The 24,366-nt window shown below is 41.0% G+C and overlaps 2 protein-coding genes across 2 annotated transcripts in view; one reads left to right on the top strand and one right to left on the bottom strand.

Annotated features, from left to right (window-relative positions):
• Positions 1-24,366, top strand: part of ncaph2 (non-SMC condensin II complex, subunit H2) — a 40,022-nt gene that overhangs the window by 1,606 nt on the left and 14,050 nt on the right. The window contains exons 6-12 of the mRNA XM_061983558.1: positions 11,508-11,564; positions 11,633-11,712; positions 11,784-11,920; positions 11,981-12,081; positions 12,157-12,225; positions 12,302-12,371; positions 22,837-22,938. Of these exons, the coding sequence (XP_061839542.1) occupies positions 11,508-11,564; positions 11,633-11,712; positions 11,784-11,920; positions 11,981-12,081; positions 12,157-12,225; positions 12,302-12,371; positions 22,837-22,938 (616 nt within the window). The remainder of the gene's footprint in view (positions 1-11,507; positions 11,565-11,632; positions 11,713-11,783; positions 11,921-11,980; positions 12,082-12,156; positions 12,226-12,301; positions 12,372-22,836; positions 22,939-24,366) is intronic.
• Positions 1-24,366, bottom strand: part of socs2 (suppressor of cytokine signaling 2) — a 42,068-nt gene that overhangs the window by 16,415 nt on the left and 1,287 nt on the right.

The following is a 24,366-nucleotide window of genomic DNA, read 5'->3' as shown; positions in this document are numbered from 1 at the left end:
CAAACAGATTCTTTGGATGTGATAAATGCCGAAGTTTTATTTACGGAGGCAATAATTGAGCATGGACTTCCAATCGCACTGGCTGATCACATGGGACAGTTAAATGTTTGTAATGCAACCTTTAAAAATCATTACGCGGTGATCGCGGTCCCAAAAATAAACTTTTCTTGCATGATAATGTCCAGAAAAACTCGCTTTATATTACTATAGAGTCCTTTTAACGAATGAGTTTGATGGTTTATCACAAACCTTAAATGAAAGAAGTCCTTTGTTCTCCTGCACCATGCATGCGCTTTGGCCTTGCTTCGTGTTTGGTGCGCAATCCTGTCGGCTGTATTTCACAGCACGTCTTTGACAACTTGAAGTGGCATAAAACATTTAAAACAAAGGGGTTATAGGAACAATCACTTTCAGTGTTTTATGCCACTTCAAGTTGTCAAAGACGGTATGCTGGTGCCCGACTGCCACAAGTGGAACAAACATTTGAAACAAAGGGGTTATAGGAACAATCACTTTCAGTGTTTTATGCCACTTCAAGTAAACTTATCATAAAGTTACCATATCATTTTTGCAGTATGATCAATCTGATAGAATACATTTGGATTTTAGCCACAAAAAGGTAATGACACCAATGTTATCTATTGGAATTGTTTAGTACTGTTATACTGTTAAAAGTGTTTATACTATTTATGCTTTCAAGTCCAAGTTGAAGAAATCTTGTTAAATGTTGACAGCATAACTACCAAAATACAGAAGTATGTCCTTAATATTTTTGCAGTGCTATTTCTGTTGAAAAGTTCAAATGATTACATTAGAGATGTGATGTGCCACTTTTCAAGTGTCTGATGGCTTCAATTAATTTTTCATATTTTGAATTCTTTTGAAAGGCTTACAAAAAAACTACATTTGAATTGTAATTCCATGCTATTGACAGGACTATTAATTTTAATGAAGTTAGCTTACCATGTTTACAGTATGATCATTGTGATAGAAATGTGAATTTTAGGCACAGAATATTTTTTACAATTGAACAAGGCAGTAGATTATACAAGCTTGGACAGAAAGTTAATAATGACACCAATTTTTTTTTTTTATGGAATTGTTTAGTACTGTTTTACCATTTGTTTACTGTAAAAAGTGTTTATACTTTCAATGAACAAATTGAAGTCTTGTGAAAGGTTGACAGGATAACTGGCATTAACTGTCAAAATAATTTCAAACTATTGAAGTTAGCTTACAGAATAAACATGTCAATCAACCCATATGATTTTTGCTGTAATATTTTTGTTTTGAAAAGTCACTGTGACTGATAGAAAAGTGATGGTTTTAGCAACATTTTAACCTGTCTGAATGCTATTAATCATTTTGCGTCGGGGGGGCGAAGGAACCCCCCACCAGGACTTTGTCCTGGACATACCGGGGCCTGCGGACCCTGGCGACAAGGTTTTTCTGATTTCAAAAGTTGGCAGGTATGAACACTGTTTTTATCTTTTAACTAGAGATGTCCGATTATATCGGACTGCCGATATATGCTTTAAAATGTAATATCGGAAATTATCGGTATCGGTTTCAAAAAGTAAAATTTATGACTTTTTAAAAAGGGGAACATTATCACAATTTCAGAAGGCTTAAAACCATTAAAAATCAGTTCCCAGTGGCTTATTTTATTTTTCGAAGTTTTTTTCAAAATTTTGCCCATCACGCAATATCCCTAAAAAAAAAGCTTCAAAGTGCCTGATTTTAACCATCGTTATATACACCTGTCCATTTTCCTGTGACGTCACACAGTGATGTTTATACAAACAAACATGGCGGATAGAACAGCAAGGTATAGCGACATTAGCTCGGATTCAGACTCGAATTTCAGCGGCTTAAGCGATTCAACAGATTACGCATGTATTGAAACGGATGGTTGTAGTGTGGAGGCAGGTAGCGAAAACCAAATTGAAGAAGAAACTGAAGCTATTGAGCCATATCGGTTTGAACCGTATGCAAGCGAAACCCACGAAAACGACACGACAGCCAGCGACACGGGAGAAAGCGAGGACGAATTCGGCGATCGCCTTCTAACCAACGATTGGTATGTGTTTGTTTGGCATTAAAGGAAACTAACAACCTGTAACACCTGTAACAAAATAATGGGGAGACTTCACTCAGGTTAACCATACCTAAATAGACACAAAATACTGCATTACACAAGACTACCCAAATGTACTCGAATGATTGAAAAAAATTAATGTTTTTAAGCTAAATTATTGGTAGACACTAGAGATGCGCGGATAGGCAATTATTTCATCCGCAACCGCATCAGAAAGTCGTCAACCATCCGCCATCCACCCGATACAACATTTGATCAGAACCGCACCCGCCCGTTGTTATATATCTAATATAGACGATGCAAGGCATTAGTGAGGTTATAAAGCTTTTGCCTGTTAAAGAAAGGAGACTGATCCAATGCAGCACAGACATTCGCGTGCCACGCTGTCACGGCCCAGACGCACACCAGTGCGCAATCATATGGGAGCCGCGCTGAGCGCACCTCCAAGCGCATCTCGCTGCCGGCGACGGCCGGGTATGGTCCCGACGCTCCAGCGCCATCCATTTTCAGGGCTAGTTGATTCGGCAGGTGGGTTGTTACACACTCCTTAGCGGGTTCCAACTTCCATGGCCACCGTCCTGCTGTCTAGATCAACCAGGGTGAGCCCCACCCCTTTCGTGAGCGCACTGCGTGCGGAGTGACCCCTGTTACGCGCCCCCGGCAACAGGGGTGGCGGGCAGGTAAGCTGCGCGGGCGGAGCGCGCGGAGTGACCCATGTTACGAGCCCCCGGCCACGGGGGTGGCGGGCAGGTAAGCTGCTTACCTGCTGCGCGTGACGCCGGCCGCGGCGAAGGCGGACGAGGCGGGGTGTCGGTGCGGTGGTGACCCTGGACGTGCGTCGGGCCCTTCTCGCGGATCGCCTCAGCTACGGCTCCCGGTGGGGCCCTCTCGGGGGAAGGGGTCTCGGTTCCGGACCCCGGCGAGGCGTCGGGGGCCTTCTCCGCTCCGTAAAAGTGTCCATCTCTTTTTTTTTTTTCTTCTGTTGTGGCATATGCTGCAGTTGCCTGCTCGTTTTTCGTATGTGGGTAACAACATTTAACTATGTATATATATTTACCAATTGGTTTAACTGCCACCCGCCTGAATCTATTTAAAATCTAATTTTTTTTTATTTCAACCGCCCGACCCGACCCGCGGATAAAATCTAATTTTTTTTAATTTCATCCGCCCGATCCGCGGATAATCCGCGGTTGTGCCCGCAAACCGCGCATCTCTAGTAGACACAGTTTATGTATAATAATTTACGTAAAACCGCGAGTAATGAATAAAGTTTTCATCAATTAATATATTCTGTAGACATACCCTCATCCGCTCTCTTTTCCTGAAAGCTGATCTGTCCCGTTTTGGAGTTGATGTCGGCAGGCCAGGGAAGCTAGGGTCGATATTCTTCTCTTGATCATCTTCGGTGGCATAAGGGACGGTAGAGCGGTGTGAGCCAAGACATCCAGGGGGTTTAGCTCGCTCGTCTGCGGGAACATCTCTGTCGTAGCATAGCTTTCGTCGGTAAAGTGTGCGGAACAAACGACTGACCATTTCGTCGGCTTTCCCCACACCCTCGTATTTTGAACAAATTACGTCCAATTTCTTGCCACTTTGGCATCTTTGGGCCACTGGTGCAACTTGAATCCGTCCCGGTTTGTGTTGTTACACCCTCCGACAACACACCGACGATGATGTGTTTGAGAAAATGGCGGATTGCTTCCCGATGTGACGTCACAATGTGACGTCATCGCTCCGAGAGCGAATAATAGAAAGGCGTTTAATTCGCCAAAATTCACCCATTTAGAGTTCGGAAATCGGTTAAAAAAATATATGGTCTTTTTTCTGCAACATCAAGGTATATATTGACGCTTACATAGGTCTGGTGATAATGTTCCCCTTTAAAACGCCGCTGTACAGAGGGGTACACGAACGTAGGGAGAAATACAGAGCAGTTGCGTCTCCCAGTCATACTTGCCAACACTCCCGGGAGACTCCTGAATTTCAGTGCCCCTCCCGAAAATCTCCCGGGGCAACTATTCTCCCGATTTCCACCCAGACAACAATATTGGGGGCGTGCCTTAAAGGCACTGCCTTTGTGTGTCGGCCCAATCACATAATATCTACGGCTTTTCACACACACACGCACACAAGTGAATGCAAGCATACTTGGTCAACAGCCATACACATACCTGCCAACTACTCCGGTTTTCCCGTAATTCGTACGGCTTTCATCAACCTATTCCAGGTTACGGTTGCAGTGATAAAAAATACGGTTTTTCATTAATTAAAAAAAAAAAAAAAGGGTGAAAACTACGCGAATTGCACCTTGTGCAGACAAGATTTTTCGATCAGACACGGAGGAATTAGCGATGTAAAAGACCACGTTGGGACAAAAAAACACAAGTCTAATGCCGTTGCTAGCGATACAAGTGGAAAACTTTCAACGTTTTTCGTCGCCCAAACAGATTCTTTGGATGTGATGAATGCCGAAGTTTTATTTACGGAGGCAATAATTGAGCATGGACTTCCAATCGCACTGGCTGATCACATGGGACAGTTAAATGTTTGTAATGCAACCTTTAAAAATCATTACGCGGTGATCGCGGTCCCAAAAATAAACTTTTCTTGCATGATAATGTCCAGAAAAATTTGCTTTATATTACTATAGAGTCCTTTTAACGAATGAGTTTGATGGTTTATCACAAACCTTAAATGAAAGAAGTCCTTTGTTCTCCTGCACCATGCATGCGCTTTGGCCTTGCTTCGTGTTTGGTGCGCAATCCTGTCGGCTGTATTTCACAGCACGACATACTGTTAAAAGTGTTTATACTATTTATGCTTTCAAGTCCAAGTTGAAGAAATCTTGTTAAATGTTGACAGCATAACTACCAAAATACAGAAGTATGTCCTTAATATTTTTGCAGTGCTATTTCTGTTGAAAAGTTCAAATGATTACATTAGAGATGTGATGTGCCACTTTTCAAGTGTCTGATGGCTTCAATTAATTTTCATTAATTTTTCATATTTTGAATTCTTTTGAAAGGCTTACAAAAAAACTACATTTGAATTGTAATTCCATGCTATTGACAGGACTATTAATTTTAATGAAGTTAGCTTACCATGTTTACAGTATGATAATTGTGATAGAAATGTGAATTTTAGGCACAGAATATTTTTTACAATTGAACAAGGCAGTAGATTATACAAGCTTGGACAGAAAGTTAATAATGACACCAATTTTTTTTTTTAATGGAATTTTTTAGTACTGTTTTACCATTTGTTTACTGTAAAAAGTGTTTATACTTTCAATGAACAAATTGAAGTCTTGTGAAAGGTTGACAGGATAACTGGCATTAACTGTCAAAATAATTTCAAACTATTGAAGTTAGCTTACAGAATAAACATGTCAATCAACCCATATGATTTTTGCTGTAATATTTTTGTTTTGAAAAGTCACTGTGACTGATAGAAAAGTGATGGTTTTAGCAACATTTTAACCTGTCTGAATGCTAATAATCATTTTGCGTCGGGGGGCGAAGCCCTGAACCCTCCACCAGGACTTTGTCCTGGACCTACCGGGGCCTGCGGCCCTTGGACCCTGGCTACTAGGTTTTTCTGATTTCAAAAGTTGGCAGGTATGCATACAGGTCACACTGAGGGTGGCCGTATAAACAACTTTAACACTGTTACAAATATGCGCCACGCTGTAAAGCCACACCAAACAATGACAAACACATTTCGGGAGAACATCCGCACCGTAACACAACAGAACAAATACCCAGAACCCCTTGCAGCACTAACTCTACAATATACACCCCCCGCTACCCCCTACTCAACCCCCCACCCCCAAACCCCCTCATGCTCTCTCAGGGAGCGCATGTCCCAAATTCCAAGCTGCTGTTTTGAGGCATGTTAAAAAAAAAATAATGCACTTTGTGACTTCAATAATAAATATGGCAGTGCCGTGTTGGCATTTTTTCCCATAACTTGAGTTGATTTGTTTTGGAAAACCTTGTTACATTGTTTAATGCATCCAGCGGGGCATCACAACAAAATTAGGCATAATGTGTTAATTCCACGACTGTATATATCGGAATCGGTAATTAAGAGTTGGACAATATCGGATATCGGCAAATAAGCCATTATCGGACATCTACTTTTAGCCTTTTTGAACAAGTGGTGCATGCTTTTATTTCAAGTGGCCTGGACTACTGCAATGCACTTTATGCTGGCATTAGCCGAAAAGCTCTCTCCCGGTTGGTTAGTGGAGAACGCGGCAGCACGACTTTTAACAGGGGCCGGGAAACGCCAGCATATAACCCAAATTTTTCAGACTTTGCACTGGCTACCTGTTCATTTTAGAATTGATTTAGAAATTTTGCCGTTTGGTTTTTAAGCTTCGCGTGGACTGCCGCCTCATATCTCAGACCTCATCCAAATTTACACTCCTGCGCGCACTCTGAGGTCCGAGAGAACAGCTCCAGCTCGTGGTGCCCAAGTAAAACCTGGGGAGATAGGGCCTTCGCTGTGGTCTGCCCTAAGCTCTGGAACACTCTGCCCCTCCATGTCCTAACTGCTCCCACAGTGGAGTGTTTTAAGTCTCGTCTTAAGACCCACTTTTATTCTCTGGCTTTTAACACTACGTGAGTTGTGTGCTCCTCTGTTTTTAAATGTGTATTTCTATTGTTTTAGTTTTACCCTTTAAAATAGTTTTAAATCATTTACTTTTATATACATGTATTTTGTTTTTGTTCAGTCATTGGTTGAGCCAAGAATAGTATTTGAATCTTGTTTTTAAATATTTTTGTGCAGCACTTTGGAAAGTAACACTACGTGAGTTGTGTGGTCCTCTGTTTTCAAATGTGTATTTCTATTGTTTTTTACCCTTTAAAAATCGTTTTTAAATCATATTTACTTTTATATCGGTTTTATATATATTTAATTTGTTCAGTCATTGGTGGAGCCAAGAATAGTATTTGAATCTTGTTTTTAATATTTTTGTGCAGCACTTTTGGAAAGTAACACTACGTGAGTTGTGTGGTCCTCTGTTTTCAAATGTGTATTTCTATTGTTTTAATTAGTTTTACCCTTTAAAATAGTTTTTAAAAATCATATTTACTTTTATATAAATGTATTTTGTTTTTGATCAGTCATTGGTGGAGCCAAGAATAGTATTTGAATCTTAATATTTTTGTGCAGCACTTTGGAAAGTAACACTACGCGAGTTGTGTGGTCTTCTGTTTTCAAATGTGTATTTCTATTGTTTTACCCTTTAAAAATAGTTTTTACTCATATTTACTTTTATGTATATTTATTTTGTTCAGTCATTGGTGGAGCCAAGAATAGTATTTGAATCTTGTTTAATATTTTTGTGCAGCACTTTGGAAAGTAACACTATGTGAGTTGTGTGGTCCTCTGTTTTCAAATGTGTATTTCTATTGTTTCAATTAGTTTTACCCTTTAAAATAGTTTTTAATCATATTTACTTTTATACTGGTTTTATAAAAGTTTATTTTGTTTTTGTACAGTCATTGATGGAGCCAAGAATAGTATTTGAATCTTGTTTTTAAATATTTTTGTGCAGTACTTTGGAAAGTAACACTACGCGAGTTGTGTGGTCTTCTGTTTTCAAATGTGTATTTCTATTGTTTTACCCTTTAAAAATAGTTTTTACTCATATTTACTTTTATGTATATTTATTTTGTTCAGTCATTGGTGGAGCCAAGAATAGTATTTGAATCTTCCATCCATCCATCCATTTTCTACCGCTTAGTTGTGTGGTCCTCGGTTTTCAAATGTGTATTTTAGAGATGCGCGGATAGGCAATTATTTCATACCCAACCGCATCACAAAAGTAGTCAACCATCCGCATCCACCCGAACCACCATTTAATCAAAACCACACCCGCCCGCCATCCGCCAGTTGTTATATATCTAATATAGACGATGCAAGCATATTAGTGAGGTTATAAAGCTTTTGCCTGTTAAAGAAAGGAGACTGATCCAATGTAGCAGAGACATTCAATGCGTGCCACGCATTAATATATCTTGGCCACGCATTAGTGGCTAAGATATATTAATGCGTGATAATATTATTTATCATTATTATAATATTATTGTCATTTCCATTAAGAAAGCGTTGACTATTGTTGCCAATGCCGTCAGATCAGGAGTGCGTTCCACACTTTGTGTGCGCAGTTCCAGCAAGCAGAACAAGGCTTTTAAGAAGTTAAAACAATGTTTTAGAAAGACTAGGCCTATATTTTCGTTAGGTAAAAAAAATGTTCTGAATTTATTTCAATGAATATTAACTTGTTAACGTTATAATGCCCAAATAGGGACGAGGGCGGGGTGCACAGTGAAAAATTTCGCAACAAAGATGAACCTTTATTGATTGATCTGCAGCCATGACAAAATATCAGACAATCTCCATTGTCAACGACAGGCAGGAAAATAAAGATAAACACATAGCCTATGTTGTAGGCATAGGCTCATACGTTTTTAAGTTGAAATAAAAAAATAAATAAAAAATGTGCCTCATAAGCCTTAGGCTGTCAATCACGCGCACAAACTTAAATTATACAATAACATATGTATGTCATCTCTATTTAAACAAAAATAAATTAAATAAATAATAATAAATTACCTGCAACTTATTGGCCAAGGCAAATAGCTGAAGGGGGGAAATCAAACCCATCAGACTGCACTTTATCATCAAACTGGAATTATAATGAAAATAGACGATCGCGACAAACAAAGCAGGCTAAATATCCTTACATTGTCGCCAATCGGAGATGCGCTTCACTTGAAAGAGAGGCCAAATAATTATTCACACATAGTAGTATATCTCCAATAGAAAAAAAACCACAATAAACAACGCAATTGCCTTAATTCCTTTGCATTGTAGTGCGCCCAAACAACACGTAACCATCAAAATTATTTAGCTGACCGAACTCAATATAGGTTAGACATGGGCTTATTTGGTATAGCCTATAGGTAACGTAGACTAATTCGTTTAACATATCCAACCGTATGTCTACTTACTTTTTTTTTTTGTTAGCACTATGCAGGAATAAAATGGCATCTACAGTGCCAGGATTCAGGCAAGAGCGCCTGGCCTCTAAAATGCGCCCTGCTGCGCTGAAGGAGCGCTCACTTGCGGCACTTGTTGCTGGGACGCGGTGCCTGATTAATAATTGACTGTTTCAAAGGGTGCTGCTCGTTTTTCGTATGTGGGTAACAACATTTAACTATGTATATACAGGTAAAAGCCAGTAAATTAGAATATTTTGAAAAACTTCATTTATTTCAGTAATTGCATTCAAAAGGTGTAACTTGTACATTATATTTATTCATTGCACACAGACTGATGCATTCAAATGTTTATTTCATTTAATTTTGATGATTTGAAGTGGCAAATGAAAATCCAAAATTCTGTGTGTCACAAAATTAGAATATTACTTAAGGCTAATACAAAAAAGGGATTTTTACAAATGTTGGCCAACTGAAAAGTATGAAAATGAAAAATATGAGCATGTACAATACTCAATACTTGGTTGGAGCTCCTTTTGCCTCAATTACTGCGTTAATGCGGCGTGGCATGGAGTCGATGAGTTTCTGGCACTGCTCAGGTGTTATGAGAGCCCAGGTTGCTCTGATAGTGGCCTTCAACTCTTCTGCGTTTTTGGGTCTGGCATTCTGCATCTTCCTTTTCACAATACCCCACAGATTTTTCTATGGGGCTAAGGTCAGGGGAGTTGGCGGGCCAATTTAGAACAGAAATACCATGGTCCGTAAACCAGGCACGGGTAGATTTTGCGCTGTGTGCAGGCGCCAAGTCCTGTTGGAACTTGAAATCTCCATCTCCATAGAGCAGGTCAGCAGCAGGAAGCATGAAGTGCTCTAAAACTTGCTGGTAGACGGCTGCGTTGACCCTGGATCTCAGGAAACAGAGTGGACCGACACCAGCAGATGACATGGCACCCCAAACCATCACCCAACCATGCAAATTTTGCATTTCCTTTGGAAATCGAGGTCCCAGAGTCTGGAGGAAGACAGGAGAGGCACAGGATCCACGTTGTCTGAAGTCTAGTGTAAAGTTTCCACCATCAGTGATGGTTTGGGGTGCCATGTCATCTGCTGGTGTCGGTCCACTGGTAGACGGCTGCGTTGACCCTGGATCTCAGGAAACAGAGTGGACCGACACCAGCAGATGACATGGCACCCCAAACCATCACTGATGGTGGAAACTTTACACTAGACTTCAGACAACGTGGATCCTGTGCCTCTCCTGTCTTCCTCCAGACTCTGGGACCTCGATTTCCAAAGGAAATGCAAAATTTGCATGGTTGGGTGATGGTTTGGGGTGCCATGTCATCTGCTGGTGACGGTCCACTCTGTTTCCTGAGATCCAGGGTCAACGCAGCAGTCTACCAGCAAGTTTTAGAGCACTTCATGCTTCCTGCTGCTGACCTGCTCTATGGAGATGGAGATTTCAAGTTCCAACAGGACTTGGCGCCTGCACACAGCGCAAAATCTACCCATGCCTGGTTTACGGACCATGGTATTTCTGTTCTAAATTGGCCCGCCAACTCCCCTGACCTTAGCCCCATAGAAAATCTGTGGGGTATTGTGAAAAGGAAGATGCAGAATGCCAGACCCAAAAACGCAGAAGAGTTGAAGGCCACTATCAGAGCAACCTGGGCTCTCATAACACCTGAGCAGTGCCAGAAACTCATCGACTCCATGCCACGCCGCATTAACGCAGTAATTGAGGCAAAAGGAGCTCCAACCAAGTATTGAGTATTGTACATGCTCATATTTTTCATTTTCATACTTTTCAGTTGGCCAACATTTCTAAAAATCCCTTTTTTGTATTAGCCTTAAGTAATATTCTAATTTTGTGACACACGGAATTTTGGATTTTCATTTGTTGCCACTTCAAATCATCAAAATTAAATGAAATAAACATTTGAATGCATCAGTCTGTGTGCAATGAATAAATATAATGTACAAGTTACACCTTTTGAATGCAATTACTGAAATAAATCAAGTTTTTCAAAATATTCTAATTTACTGGCTTTTACCTGTATATATTTCCGAATTGGTTCAACCGCCCGCATCTATTTAAAATCTATTTTTACCCGCCCGACCGCGGACTCCGCGGTTGTGTCCGCAAACCGCGCATCTCTAGTGTATTTCTATTGTTTTACCCTTTAAAATCGTTTTTAAAAAAAAATCATATTTACTTTTATAATTTGTTTTATATAAATGTATTTTGTTTTTGTTCAGTCATTGGTGGAGCCAAGAATAGTATTTGAATCTTGTTTAATATTTTTGTGCAGCACTTTGGAAACATTTGTTGTTTAAATGTGCTGTATAAATTAAGTGGATTTGATTGCTTCTGCCATACTCCTTGACGTGTGCAGTTCTCGCCTCTGGACATCGACATGACGAACAACGTGGACAAGGACGACTGCGGCGCGGTGAGACCTTGCAAGAGACAGCAGCGACCTTCGCGCCGCTCACACAGACTTCCTTTTCCTCTTGTCAGCTGGTGAAAGTGACACCTCTTCCTCCGGAGTCCCTGATTGCTCTTGATGGTTCCCACAAGCACAAGCTGCCCCTCATCAGGTGGGTGTAGTCTTCCTCCCATGCAACACCGCATGTGACCTGCAGGTGTCAGCTGTCTTTTTGTGCGTCAGCGTGAAAGGTGACGTCCTGTGCAGCCAGAAGGACTTCTGGATAAATCGGTTCTTCCCTGGACTGCAGGACATGATCCTCCTCGCCCAGTGCCCTATATCTAGCAGTTCTCTCTCAGACCAGGACCTGCAGCCTCCTGGTACACGCACAAATTCTCGCTTTCTAGCACGGCTTCTTCCATAAGGTTGTTTTTTTGCAGCGTCAGGTGGCGCAGATATGACGGACGCAGCCGAGGAGAGCTTCCTTCCCGTGAATGATGTGATGGAGCAGGACGCAGAGGAGCATGTGGAGAGGCAGCAGGTTTGCGAGGACATATTCCAAGTGTGGAAGTTTAAAAAAAAAAAAGGCCCACAATGTGAATTTTGTGACGTTCAGGCGCCGAGCGAAGGCCGCGTGCTTCGACAACGGCAGCAGGTCGTCGATGAGGAGGCGGAACTTCCTGCTGTACGCTGACCCGACACTCGCCGGTGCATCAGTTTGAAGAAGACGGTCCGTGCTCATTGTTTGCTCATCGTTTCAGGTCACCGCGTGGACGCTTCATGACCCATACGCCGAGCTCGACAAAGTGGGCGAGAAAGCCTTCAAGCTTGGTAGGCTTGGTCCCGTGATGAGATGTCTACTTCAATCAATGTTTATCAATGTTTATTTATATAGCCCTAAATCACAAGTGTCTCAAAGGGCTGCACAAGCCACAACGTACAAAGCCCACATAAGGGCAAGGAAAAACTCACCCCAGTGGGACGTCGATGTGAATGACTATGAGAAACCTTGGAGAGGACCGCATATGTGGGTAACCCCCCCCCCTCTAGGGGAGACCGAAAGCAATGGATGTCGAGTGGGTCTGACATAATATTGCGAGAGTCCAGTCCATAGTGGATCCAACATAATAGTAAGAGTCCAGTCCATAGTGGGGCCAGCAGGACACCATCCCGAGCGGAGACTCAACTTAGTGTTGCACAATTAATGGAATTTTAATCACGATTTTGGCTGCGACGATAAAATAGGAGGGGATGCAGCAGCTCATCGGCTCAGTAGGTCCATAGTTGCAGTAGTTACCGCTCTGATTAAGGCGCGGTGTTACTAGAAATACTTTTTCCGCGTTAAGGTTCAAGGTTCAACTTTATTGTCCCCGCGGGGAAATTTGTCTTGGGCACAGTGCACCATTGCTTTCTTAACATACCCAAAAAACAACAGAACAAAAACACAAGCACAGACACAACCACAACCATACAACTAACATTTAAACATCAGAACATGGAGCTTGATAGACATAGGTGGCATCTTTGATGTAGGCATAAAATCTACAGTATGGAGATAAAGATAAAGTACCAATGTGCATTGCACTAGAGCTCATGGATAAAGTGCTGTGTGCTAAAGTGCTTAGTTCTAAAGTGCTATGTGCTAAAAAAGTGCTAACCTATGTATTAACATTCTATTGCACATTGTTGGTCAGCTTAATGGAGGCTGGGACAAATGATAATTTAAGGCGGTTAGATTTGCATAGTGGGACCCGGAGTCTTCTCCCTGATGGCAGGGTTCCATATTCAGGAAAGAGTGGGTGTTGTGAGTTGGAAATAATTTTCTTAGCTTTTTTCCTAACTGCCTGCTCATAGATGCTCTGTATAGGCTCATATTCTTTCCTCCCTACGATTTTCATTGCCGTTTTATGCATGCCGGCCAGTTTGCTTTTTAGCTTAACGGTTAGGTTGCCAAACCATGAGGTGATCCCGTATCTAATGATGCTCTCTACAATGGCACGGTAGAAAATCATCATGATGTGGCTGCTTACGCCGTACAATCTTAATCTTCGCAAGAAATATAGCCTCTGTTGCAGTCTATTGCACAGTTTGTCAATATGTGTCTTCCAGCAGAGAAGATTATCAATATGAACCCCTAAATATTTATATGAGGATACCTGGGTGATTTCACTATGCAGGTTGCAGCATGTAATTAGAGTATTCAGTAGGGATGTCCGATAATATCGGACTGCCGATATCGGCCGATAAAGGCTTTAAAATGTAGTATCGGAAATTATCGGTATCGGTTTCAAAAAGTAAAATGTATGACTTTTTAAAACGCCGCTGTGTACACGGACGTAGGGAGAAGTACAGAGCGCCAATAATCCTTAAAGGCACTTTCTTTGCGTGCCGGCCCAGTCACATAATATCTACGGCATTTCACACAAAGTGAATGCAAACCATACTTGGTCAACAGCCATACAGGTCACACTGAGGGTGGCCGTATAAACAACTTTAACACTGTTACAAATATGCCCCACACTGTGAACCCACACCAAACAAGAATGACAAACATTTCGGGAGAACATCCGCACCGTAACAACACAACAGAACAAATACCCAGAACCCCTTGCAGCACTAACTCTTCCGGGACGCTACAATATACACCCCCCGCCTCAACCTCCTCATGCTCTCTCAGGGAGAGCATATCCCAAATTCCAAGCTGCTGTTTTGAGGCATGTTAAAAAAAAAAAGCACTTTGTGCCTTCAATAATAAATATGGCAGTGCTAAGTTGGTGTTTTTTCCCCATAACTTGAGTTGATTTATTTTGGAAAACCTTGTTACATTGTTTAATGCATCCAGCGGGGCATCACAACAAAATTAGGCATAATGTGTTAATTCCACGACTGTATATATCGGAATCGGTAATTAAGAGTTGGACAATATCGGCAAAAAAGCCAATATCGGACATCTCTAGTATTCAGGCATCAAAACAATCCGCGTTTTTAAACATTGTTAAAATATCACTTCTGCATTTTTTATTTTTTATTTAAATGAAATGTCCAAAAACATGATCTAAACCAGGGGTCCCCAAACTACGGCCGTGTCCGACCTGCCACGTCCAAAATCCTGCCCGCGGGAAGTCCCAAGTTTAAAAAAATAAATAATTGTGCTTAAACGCCGCACTGAATTGCAGGACAGGAAGACGATCAGGTTGGCCGTATAAACAACTTTAACACTGTTACAAATATGCGCCACACTGTGAACCCACACCAAACAAGAATGACAAACACATTTCGGGAGAACATCCGCACCGTAACAACACAACAGAACAAATACCCAGAACCCCTTGCAGCACTAACTCTTCCAGGACGCTACAATATACACCCCCCCCCCGTCTCAACCTCCTCATGCTCTCTCAGGGAGAGCATATCCCAAATTCCAAGCTGCTGTTTTGAGGCATGTTAAAAAAAAAAAAAAGCACTTTGTGCCTTCAATAATAAATATGGCAGTGCTAAGTTGGTGTTTTTCCCCATAACTTGAGTTGATTTATTTTGGAAAACCTTGTTACATTGTTTAATGCATCCAGCGGGGCATCACAACAAAATTAGGCATAATGTGTTAATTCCACGACTGTATATATCGGAATCGGTAATTAAGAGTTGGACAATATCGGCAAAAAAGCCAATATCGGACATCTCTAGTATTCAGGCATCAAAACAATCCGCGTTTTTAAACATTGTTAAAATATCACTTCTGCATTTTTTTAATTTTTATTTAAATGAAATGTCCAAAAACATGATCTAAACCAGGGGTCCCCAAACTACGGCCGTGTCCGACCTGCCACGTCCAAAATCCTGCCCGCGGGAAGTCCCAAGTTTAAAAAAATAAATAATTGCGCTTAAACGCCGCACTGAATTGCAGGACAGGGAGACGATCAGGGGCGCCAAAACAAGCTCGCTAGTTAGAATGGTCAGCTAGTTTACCTGTCGCCTGCGTTCACTCTTCCAGCCACAACCTTGACTGCTTTCTACTTTGCTGCTACGCTTATTTGGATGATTACAATTTGAACAGTTAGTTCCGAGGCTGGCAGTTCTAAAATAGACAGCGAGAAGGTATTTTTTTTTACTTGACGAATGTAAACAGAGGTCACAACACCAGAATTACAGGTAAAAGCCAGTAAATTAGAATATTTTGAAAAACTTGATTTATTTCAGTAATTGCATTCAAAAGGTGTAACTTGTACATTATATTTATTCATTGCACACAGACTGATGCATTCAAATGTTTATTTCATTTAATTTTGATGATTTGAAGTGGCAACAAATGAAAATCCAAAATTCCGTGTGTCACAAAATTAGAATATTACTTAAGGCTAATACAAAAAAGGGATTTTTAGAAATGTTGGCCAACTGAAAAGTATGAAAATGAAAAATATGAGCATGTACAATACTCAATACTTGGTTGGAGCTCCTTTTGCCTCAATTACTGCGTTAATGCGGCGTGGCATGGAGTCGATGAGTTTCTGGCACTGCTCAGGTGTTATGAGAGCCCAGGTTGCTCTGATAGTGGCCTTCAACTCTTCTGCGTTTTTGGGTCTGGCATTCTGCATCTTCCTTTTCACAATACCCCACAGATTTTCTATGGGGCTAAGGTCAGGGGAGTTGGCGGGCCAATTTAGAACAGAAATACCATGGTCCGTAAACCAGGCACGGGTAGATTTTGCGCTGTGTGCAGGCGCCAATTCTTGTTGGAACTTGAAATCTCCATCTCCATAGAGCAGGTCAGCAGCAGGAAGCATGAAGTGCTCTAAAACTTGCTGGTAGACGGCTGCGTTGACCCTGGATCTCAGGAAACAGAGTGGACCGACACCAGCAGATGACATGGCACCCCAAACCATCACCCAACCATGCAAATTTTGCATTTCCTTTGGAAATCGAGGTCCCAGAGTCTGGAGGAAGACAGGAGAGGCACCGGATCCACGTGGCCTGAAGTCTAGTGTAAAGTTTCCACCATCAGTGATGGTTTGGGGTGCCATGTCATCTGCTGGTGTCGGTCCACTCTGTTTCCTGAGATCCAGGGTCAACGCAGCCGTCTACCAGCAAGTTTTAGAGCACTTCATGCTTCCTGCTGCTGACCTGCTCTATGGAGATGGAGATTTCTAGTTCCAACAGGACTTGGCGCCTGCACACAGCGCAAAATCTACCCGTGCCTGGTTTACGGACCATGGTATTTCTGTTCTAAATTGGCCCGCCAACTCCCCTGACCTTAGCCCCATAGAAAATCTGTGGGGTATTGTGAAAAGGAAGATGCAGAATGCCAGACCCAAAAACACAGAAGAGTTGAAGGCCACTATCAGAGCAACCTGGGCTCTCATAACACCTGAGCAGTGCCAGAAACTCATCGACTCCATGCCACGCCGCATTAACGCAGTAATTGAGGCAAAAGGAGCTCCAACCAAGTATTGAGTATTGTACATGCTCATATTTTTCATTTTCATACTTTTCAGTTGGCCAACATTTCTAAAAATCCCTTTTTTGTATTAGCCTTAAGTAATATTCTAATTTTGTGACACACGGAATTTTGGATTTTCATTTGTTGCCACTTCAAATCATCAAAATTAAATGAAATAAACATTTGAATGCATCAGTCTGTGTGCAATGAATAAATATAATGTACAAGTTACACCTTTTGAATGCAATTACTGAAATAAATCAAGTTTTTCAAAATATTCTAATTTACTGGCTTTTACCTGTATATGACCCACTTATCGAGAGAATGCCAAGAATGTGCAAAGCAGTAATCAGAGCAAAGGATGGCTATTTAAGAAACTAGAATATAAAACATATTTTCAGTTATTTTTATTATAAGTTTGAACTACCGTATTTTTCAGAGTATAAGTCGCACCTGCCGAAAATGCATAATAAAGAAGGGAAAAAACATAAGTCGCACTGGAGCCCGGCCAAACTCTGGAAAAAAAACTGCGACTTATAGTCCGAAAAATACGGTACACGCTATTTTGTTTTACAGTATGTACGAGCCACACAAGAGGATAGAGAAATGACACACACCTTTATTTTCATAACTATTTACATTGTAGATTGTCACTGAAGGCATCAAAACTACGAATGAACACATGTGGAGTTATGTACTTAACAAAAAAAAAAGGTGAAATAACTGAAAACATGTTTTATATTCTAGTTTCTTCAAAATAGCCACCCTTTGCACACTCTTGGCATTCTCTCAGTGGGCTTCGAGAGGTAGTCACCTGAAATGGTTTTCACTTCACAGGTGTGCTTGAAGCTCATCCAGAGAATGCCAAGAGTGTGCAAAGCAGCAATCAGAGCAAAGGGTGGCTACCGTATTTTGAAGAAATTAGAATATAAAACATGTTTTCAGTTATTTCACCTTTTTTTTTGTTAAGTACATAACTCCACATGTGTTCATTAGTGATGGGTCTGGCAACACCGATGCATCGGCGCATGCGTCGAGCTCATAGAGCAGGGGGTAGGGAATCTATGGCTCTAGAGCCAGATGTGGCTCTTTTGATGACTGCATCTGGCTCTCAGCTAAATCTTAGCTGACTTAGCTTAACACGATAAGTAATAAATAATTCAGCTGGTAATCAGTGTTAAAAATAACTATGGCGTCACATTAGTGCCAAAAATCCGAGCGCATAAAAACTGTTATCGCGCGCTGATTCTCCACTTCGTGCGCGCGCGCGCGACACCCTTTTGCGTGCGCGCGGTGCCTTTGTGCACGCTCTCTGTGTACTCCTGGCATCTCTCCTCGCGCTGTCATGTTTCTTTTTGGCACTTTGGGGGCGGGTATGCTTAGACGGCCCCTTCTTTCTGATTGGTCAGGCGAAAAATGCTCAGAGCCAATCAGAAGTATAGCAGGGCGGGTCATCGTCAATATGTATCAAGATTTACGGAGGAAGAAGTGGATAAAAAAATGTCGCGCGCTGATGAAGGTTATTTCATACCACATAAACACAATACAGGGTAATACAAAATGTGACCCAAATAAATAATAAGACAACACCATAATCACATCTTTCAGCCAGAACTGGTCCACCAGCAATAACATTATTTTATATTTTCACTTCTTCTTGAACATTTGTTTTCTAATTTATGGAATTTCTTTTGATTCAGCCATAAAATTCATGAAATAATCTTTGAATTTTGTTTTTAAAATGTTCAAAATAGCTTTTAATAATGTATTCTGAAACAGTTTAAAATAATCAGAGAACTGACTAACACTGACCCTACTACACAACTATGTTGTCATTAAGTCTTTTTTTAAAAGCGAAAGGAGGTAATTTCAACAGGTGCAGCATCCTATGTCATATCTACATGTAATAAGATTTGTAACAAGGCAAACCGTTTGTAAATTGGTCGAAAATCGAGCAAGTTATGGTAATTTAATTAGTACATGTACCATTGATATCAATGTAATGATTGAGGCTAGATGTCCGAGGTAAGATGGCTACAACGTTGCTATGATTGGTCATATGAAAAATGCTCAGAGCCAATCAGAAAGGAGGGGCCGTCTAAGCATACCCGCCCCCAAAGTGCCAAAAAGAAACATGACAGCGCGAGGAGAGATACCAGGAGTACACAGAGCGCGCGCAGAAAGGCACCGCGCGCGCGCAGAAAGGCACCGCGCGCGCGCAAAAGGGTGTCGCACGCGCGCACGAAGTGGAGAATCAGCGCGCGATAACAGTTTTTATGCGCTCGGATTTTTGCCACTAATGTGACGCCATAAATAACGTTCCAAATATAAAACATTCTCATACATTTTAATCCAACCATCCGTTTTCTACTGCACCTGTTCAAGAAGTCGCATTAATGGTAAGAAGTATTTTATTTATTATTGCTTAGCTTCAGAATAACAATGTTATTAAAAAGAATAACAGACTTATTATACTCAAAAAATGTTGGTCTTACTTAAAAATGCACGCATCTAGTTGTATTCAGTGTTAAAAGTTATTATATGGCTCTCACGGAAATACATTTTAAAATATTTGACTTTCATGGCTCTCTCAGCCAAAAAGGTTCCCGACCCCTGTCATAGAGCAAAACCCTGTGTCGGTGCGCGTACCGCTTTTAGAAAGTCACGTGACCGATCATGAGCTGTTTCGGTCATGTGACCGATACGCCAACTGTGTCGAACTGACGCCGCCTCTGTGCCCTGTGAGCGGCTCTTTTCTACAGCTGGAGAAATAAGAACTAAGAAGAGAAATTGTCTAAAATTTAATACGTTGGAAAAACTGGATTTTTTAAAATAAGTGTAAAAAAAAAAAAAAATTAAAAAAAATCCCAGTCCACAAGCATTCTCATTCACAACACGTTAGATTTCCATGTTATGATACATGTTCACATTATTTACTGACTGTATCTAAAAAAGATAAAAAATACATTTTTATTTAAATAAAGATATGAAATAATCCTAAATGAAATAAAATGACTTTGTTTATATTATCGTATATACTAGGTCAGTGGTTCTCAACCTTTTTTCAGTGATGTACCCCCTGTGAATTTTTTTTTAATTCAAGTACCCCCTAATCAGAGCAAAGCATTTTTGGTTGAAAAAAAAAAAGAGATAAAGAAGTAAAATACAGCACTATGTCATCAGTTTCCATCCATCCATTTTCTACCGCTTATTCCCTTTGGGGTCGCGGGGGTGCTGGAGCCTATCTCAGCTACAATCGGGCGGAAGGCGGGGTACACCCTGGACAAGTCGCCACCTCATCGCAGGGCCAACACAGATAGACGGACAACATTCACACTCACATTCACACACTAGGGCCAATTTGGTGTTGCCAATCAACCTATCCCCAGGTGCATGTCTTTGGAGGTGGGAGGAAGCCGGAGTACCCGGAGGGAACTGATTTATTAAATTGTATAACAGTGCAAAATATTGCTCATTTTTAGTGGTCTTTCTTGAACTATTTGGAGAAAAAAAAACCTCCCTCCCCCATTCACACTCATTCACACAAAAGGGTTGTTTCTTTCTGTTATTAATATTCTGGTTCCTACATGATATATCAATATATATCAATACAGTCTGCAAGGGATACAGTCCGTAAGCACACATGATTGTGCGTGCTGCTGCTCCACTAATAGTACTAGTGATGGGTCCGGCAACACCGATGCATCGGCGCATGCGTCGAGCTCATAGAGCAACACCCTGTGTCGGTGCGCGTACCGCTTTTAGAAAGTCACGTGACCGATCATGAGCTGTTTTGGTCACGTGACCGATACGCGAACTGTGTCGCACTGACGCCTCCTCTGTGCCCTGTGAGCGGCTCTTTTCTACAGCCGGAGAAATAATAACTAAGAAGAGAAAGCGTCTAAAATCGAATACGTTGGAAAAACTGTTTTTTTTTTTTTAATAAAAATGTGTAAAAAAAAAAATAATAATAATTTCCCAGTCCACAAGCATCCTCATTCACAACACGTTCTCTTAGATTTCCATGTTATGATACATGTTCACACTATTTATTGACTGTATCTAAAAAAGATAAACATATTTTTATTTAAATGAAGTTATGAAATAATCCTAAATTAAATACAATGACTTGCGATGAGGTGGCGACTTGTCCAGGGTGCACCCCGCCTTCCGCCCGATTGTAGCTGAGATAGGCTCCAGCACCCCCCGCGACCCCAAAGGGAATAAGCGTTAGAAAATGGATGGATGGATGGACTTGGTTTATATTATTGTATATACTAGGTCAGGGGTCGGCAACCCGCGGCTCTAGAGCCGCCCTAGTGGCTCTCTGGAGCTTTTTAAAAAATGTATGAAAAATGGAAAAAGATGAGGGGAAAAAAATCAATTTTTTGTTTTAATATGGTTTCTGTAGGAGGACAAACATGACACACGCATCCCTAATTGTTACAAAGCACACTGTTTATATTAAACATGCTTCACTGATTCGAATATTTGGCGAGCGCCGTTTTGTCCTACTCATTTTGGCGGTCCTTGAACTCACCGTAGTTTGTTTACATGTATAACTTTCTCCGACTTTCTAGGACGTGTTTTATGCCACTTATTTTTCTGTCTCATTTTGTCCACCAAACTTTTAACGTTGTGCATGAAAGGTGAGTTTTGTTGATGTTATTGACTTGTGTGGAGTGCTAATCAGACATATTTGGTCACTGCATGACTGCGAGCTAATCGATGCTAACATGCTATTTAGGCTAGCTATATGTACATATTGCATCATTATGCCTCATTTGTAGCTATATTTGAGGTCATGTAGTTTCCTTTAAGTCCTCTTAATTCAATTTATCTCTCATGACACACTATCTGTATGTAATATGGCTTTTAATTTTTTGTGGCTCCAGACAGATTTGTTTTTGTATTTTTGGTCCAATATGGCTCTTTCAACATTTTGGGTTGCCGACCCCTGGACTAGGGCATCGAATCAGTGTCAGTTGAGTCGGTCCATAGGTTGCCTGTAGGGATTTTTAATGTCCAGCAGATGTCAGTATTTAGTGACACAGTATCGACACAGTATCAATACAGTTTTGCAATGTGTCGAAACGCTTCATGACGCCTCATCAACCCATCACTAAATAGTATAACCTTTAACAGTTAATTTTACTCATTTTCATTCATTACTAGTTTCTATGTAACTGTTTTACTTTTTTATTCAAGAAAATGTTAATTTATTTATCTTATTTTATAAAAAAATTTAAAAAGTACCTTATCTTCACCATACCTGGTTGTCCAAATTAGGCATAATAATGTTTTAATTCCACGACTGTATATATCGGTTGATATCGGTATCGGTAATTAAAGAGTGGACAATATCGGATATCGGCAAAAAGCCGAGTTTTTATTTATATTTATAAAGGATTTTTTAATTGTTGCTATTTTTAGAATATTTTAAAAAAAATCTCACGTACCCCTTGGCATACCTTCAAGTACCCCCATTTGAGAACCACTGTACTAGGTCATAAAATCAGTGTCAGTTGAGTCGGTCCATAGGTTGCCTGTAGGGATTTTTAATGTCCAGCAGATGTCAGTATTTAGTGACACAGTATCGACACAGTATCAATACAGTTTTGCAATGTGTCCAAACGCTTCATGACGCCTCATCAACCCATCACTAGACTGTTCATTCATAGTTTTGATGCCTTCAGTGACAATCTGCAATGTAAATAGTCATGAAAATAAAGAAAACTCATTGAATTAGAAGGTGTGTCTAAACTTTTGACCTGTACTGTACATAACTTCAATATCGATAGAAATAACGGTGATGAATATCTTCTCCATAATCCTGCAGCCCTGTCCCTACTTGTCCTTCAGGAAAGTGCTACGCCGTTCCCGACGGTCTGGAGGACGGCGGGAAGAGGAAACGAAAGCGTGCGGCTCCCCTGCAGGACTTCTGCGCTTGGTTCAAACAAAGCTGTAAGACTTCCGGAAGCGTCCGTGTGTGTGTGTGTGTGTGTGTGTGTGTGTGTGTGTGTGTGTGTGTGTGTGCACGCATCATTCCCTAATAGTAGTGATGGGTCCGGCAACACCGATGCGTCGAGCTCATAGAGCAAAACCCTGTGTCGGTGCGCGTACCACTTTTAGAAAGTCACGTGACCGATCATGAGCTGTTTTGGTCACGTGACCGATACGCCAACTGTGTCGCACTGACGCCTCCTCTGTGCCCTGTGAGCGTGTCTTTTCTACAGCCGGAGAAATAATAACTAAGAAGAGAAATCGTTTAAAATGTAATACTACGGAAAAACTTCTTTTTTATATATAAAAATGTGTAAAAAAAAATAAAATTAAAAAAATTCCCAGTCCACAATCATCCACAACACGTTCTCTTAGATTTCCATGTTATGATACATGTTCACATTATTTATTGACTGTATCTAAAAAAATATAAAAATATATTTTTATTTAAATGAAGATATGAAATAATCCTAAATGAAATACAATGACTTGGTTTATATTATTGTATATACTAGGGCAGGGGTCACCAACGAGGTGCCCGCGGTCACCAGGTAGCCCGTAAGGACCAGATCAGTCGCCCGCTGGCCTGTTCTAAAAATAGCTCAAAGTGCAGCACTTACCAGTGAGCTGCCTCTATTTTTTAAATTTTATTTATTTACTAGCAAGCTGGTCTCGCTTTGCTCGACATTTGTAATTCTAGAAGAGGCAAAACTCAAAGAGAATTTGAAAATCCAAGAAAATATTTTAAAGACTTGGTCTTCACTTGGGGGCTTCACGGTGGCAGAGGGGTTAGTGCATCTGCCTCACAATACGAAGGTCCTGAGTAGTCTTGGGTTCAATCCCGGGCTCGGGATCTTTCTGTGTGGAGTTTGCATGTCTTCCCCGTGACTGCGTGGGTTCCCTCCGGGTACTCCGGCTTCCTCCCACCTCCAAAGACATGCACCTGGGGATAAGTTGATTGGCAACACTAAATTGGCCCTAGTGTGTGGATGTGAGTGTGAATGTTGTCCGTCTATCTGTGTTGGCCCTGCGATGAGGTGGCGACTTGTCCAGGGTGTACCCCGCCTTCCGCCCGATTGTAGCTGAGATAGGCTCCAGCGCCCCCCGCGACCCCAAAGGGAATAAGCGGTAGAAAATGGATGGATGGATGGATGGATGGGTCTTCACTTGGAATAAGCGGTAGAAAATGGATGGATGGATGGGTCTTCACTTGTTTAAATAAATTCATTTATTTTTTTACTTTGCTTCTTATTACTTTTAGAAATACAATTTTAGAGACAAAATACAACCTTAAAAATGATTTTAGGATTTTTAAACAAATATACCTTTTTACCTTTTTAATTTCTTCCTCTTCTTTCCTGACAATTTAAATCAATGTTCAAGTAAAAA

The sequence above is a fragment of the Nerophis lumbriciformis genome, linkage group LG25 (assembly GCF_033978685.3).
Source record: "Nerophis lumbriciformis linkage group LG25, RoL_Nlum_v2.1, whole genome shotgun sequence".
NCBI classification, from domain to species: Eukaryota; Metazoa; Chordata; class Actinopteri; order Syngnathiformes; family Syngnathidae; genus Nerophis; species Nerophis lumbriciformis.
The sequence above is the reverse complement of the archived record's forward strand: the minus strand, read 5'-3'. Positions and strand labels throughout refer to the sequence as shown.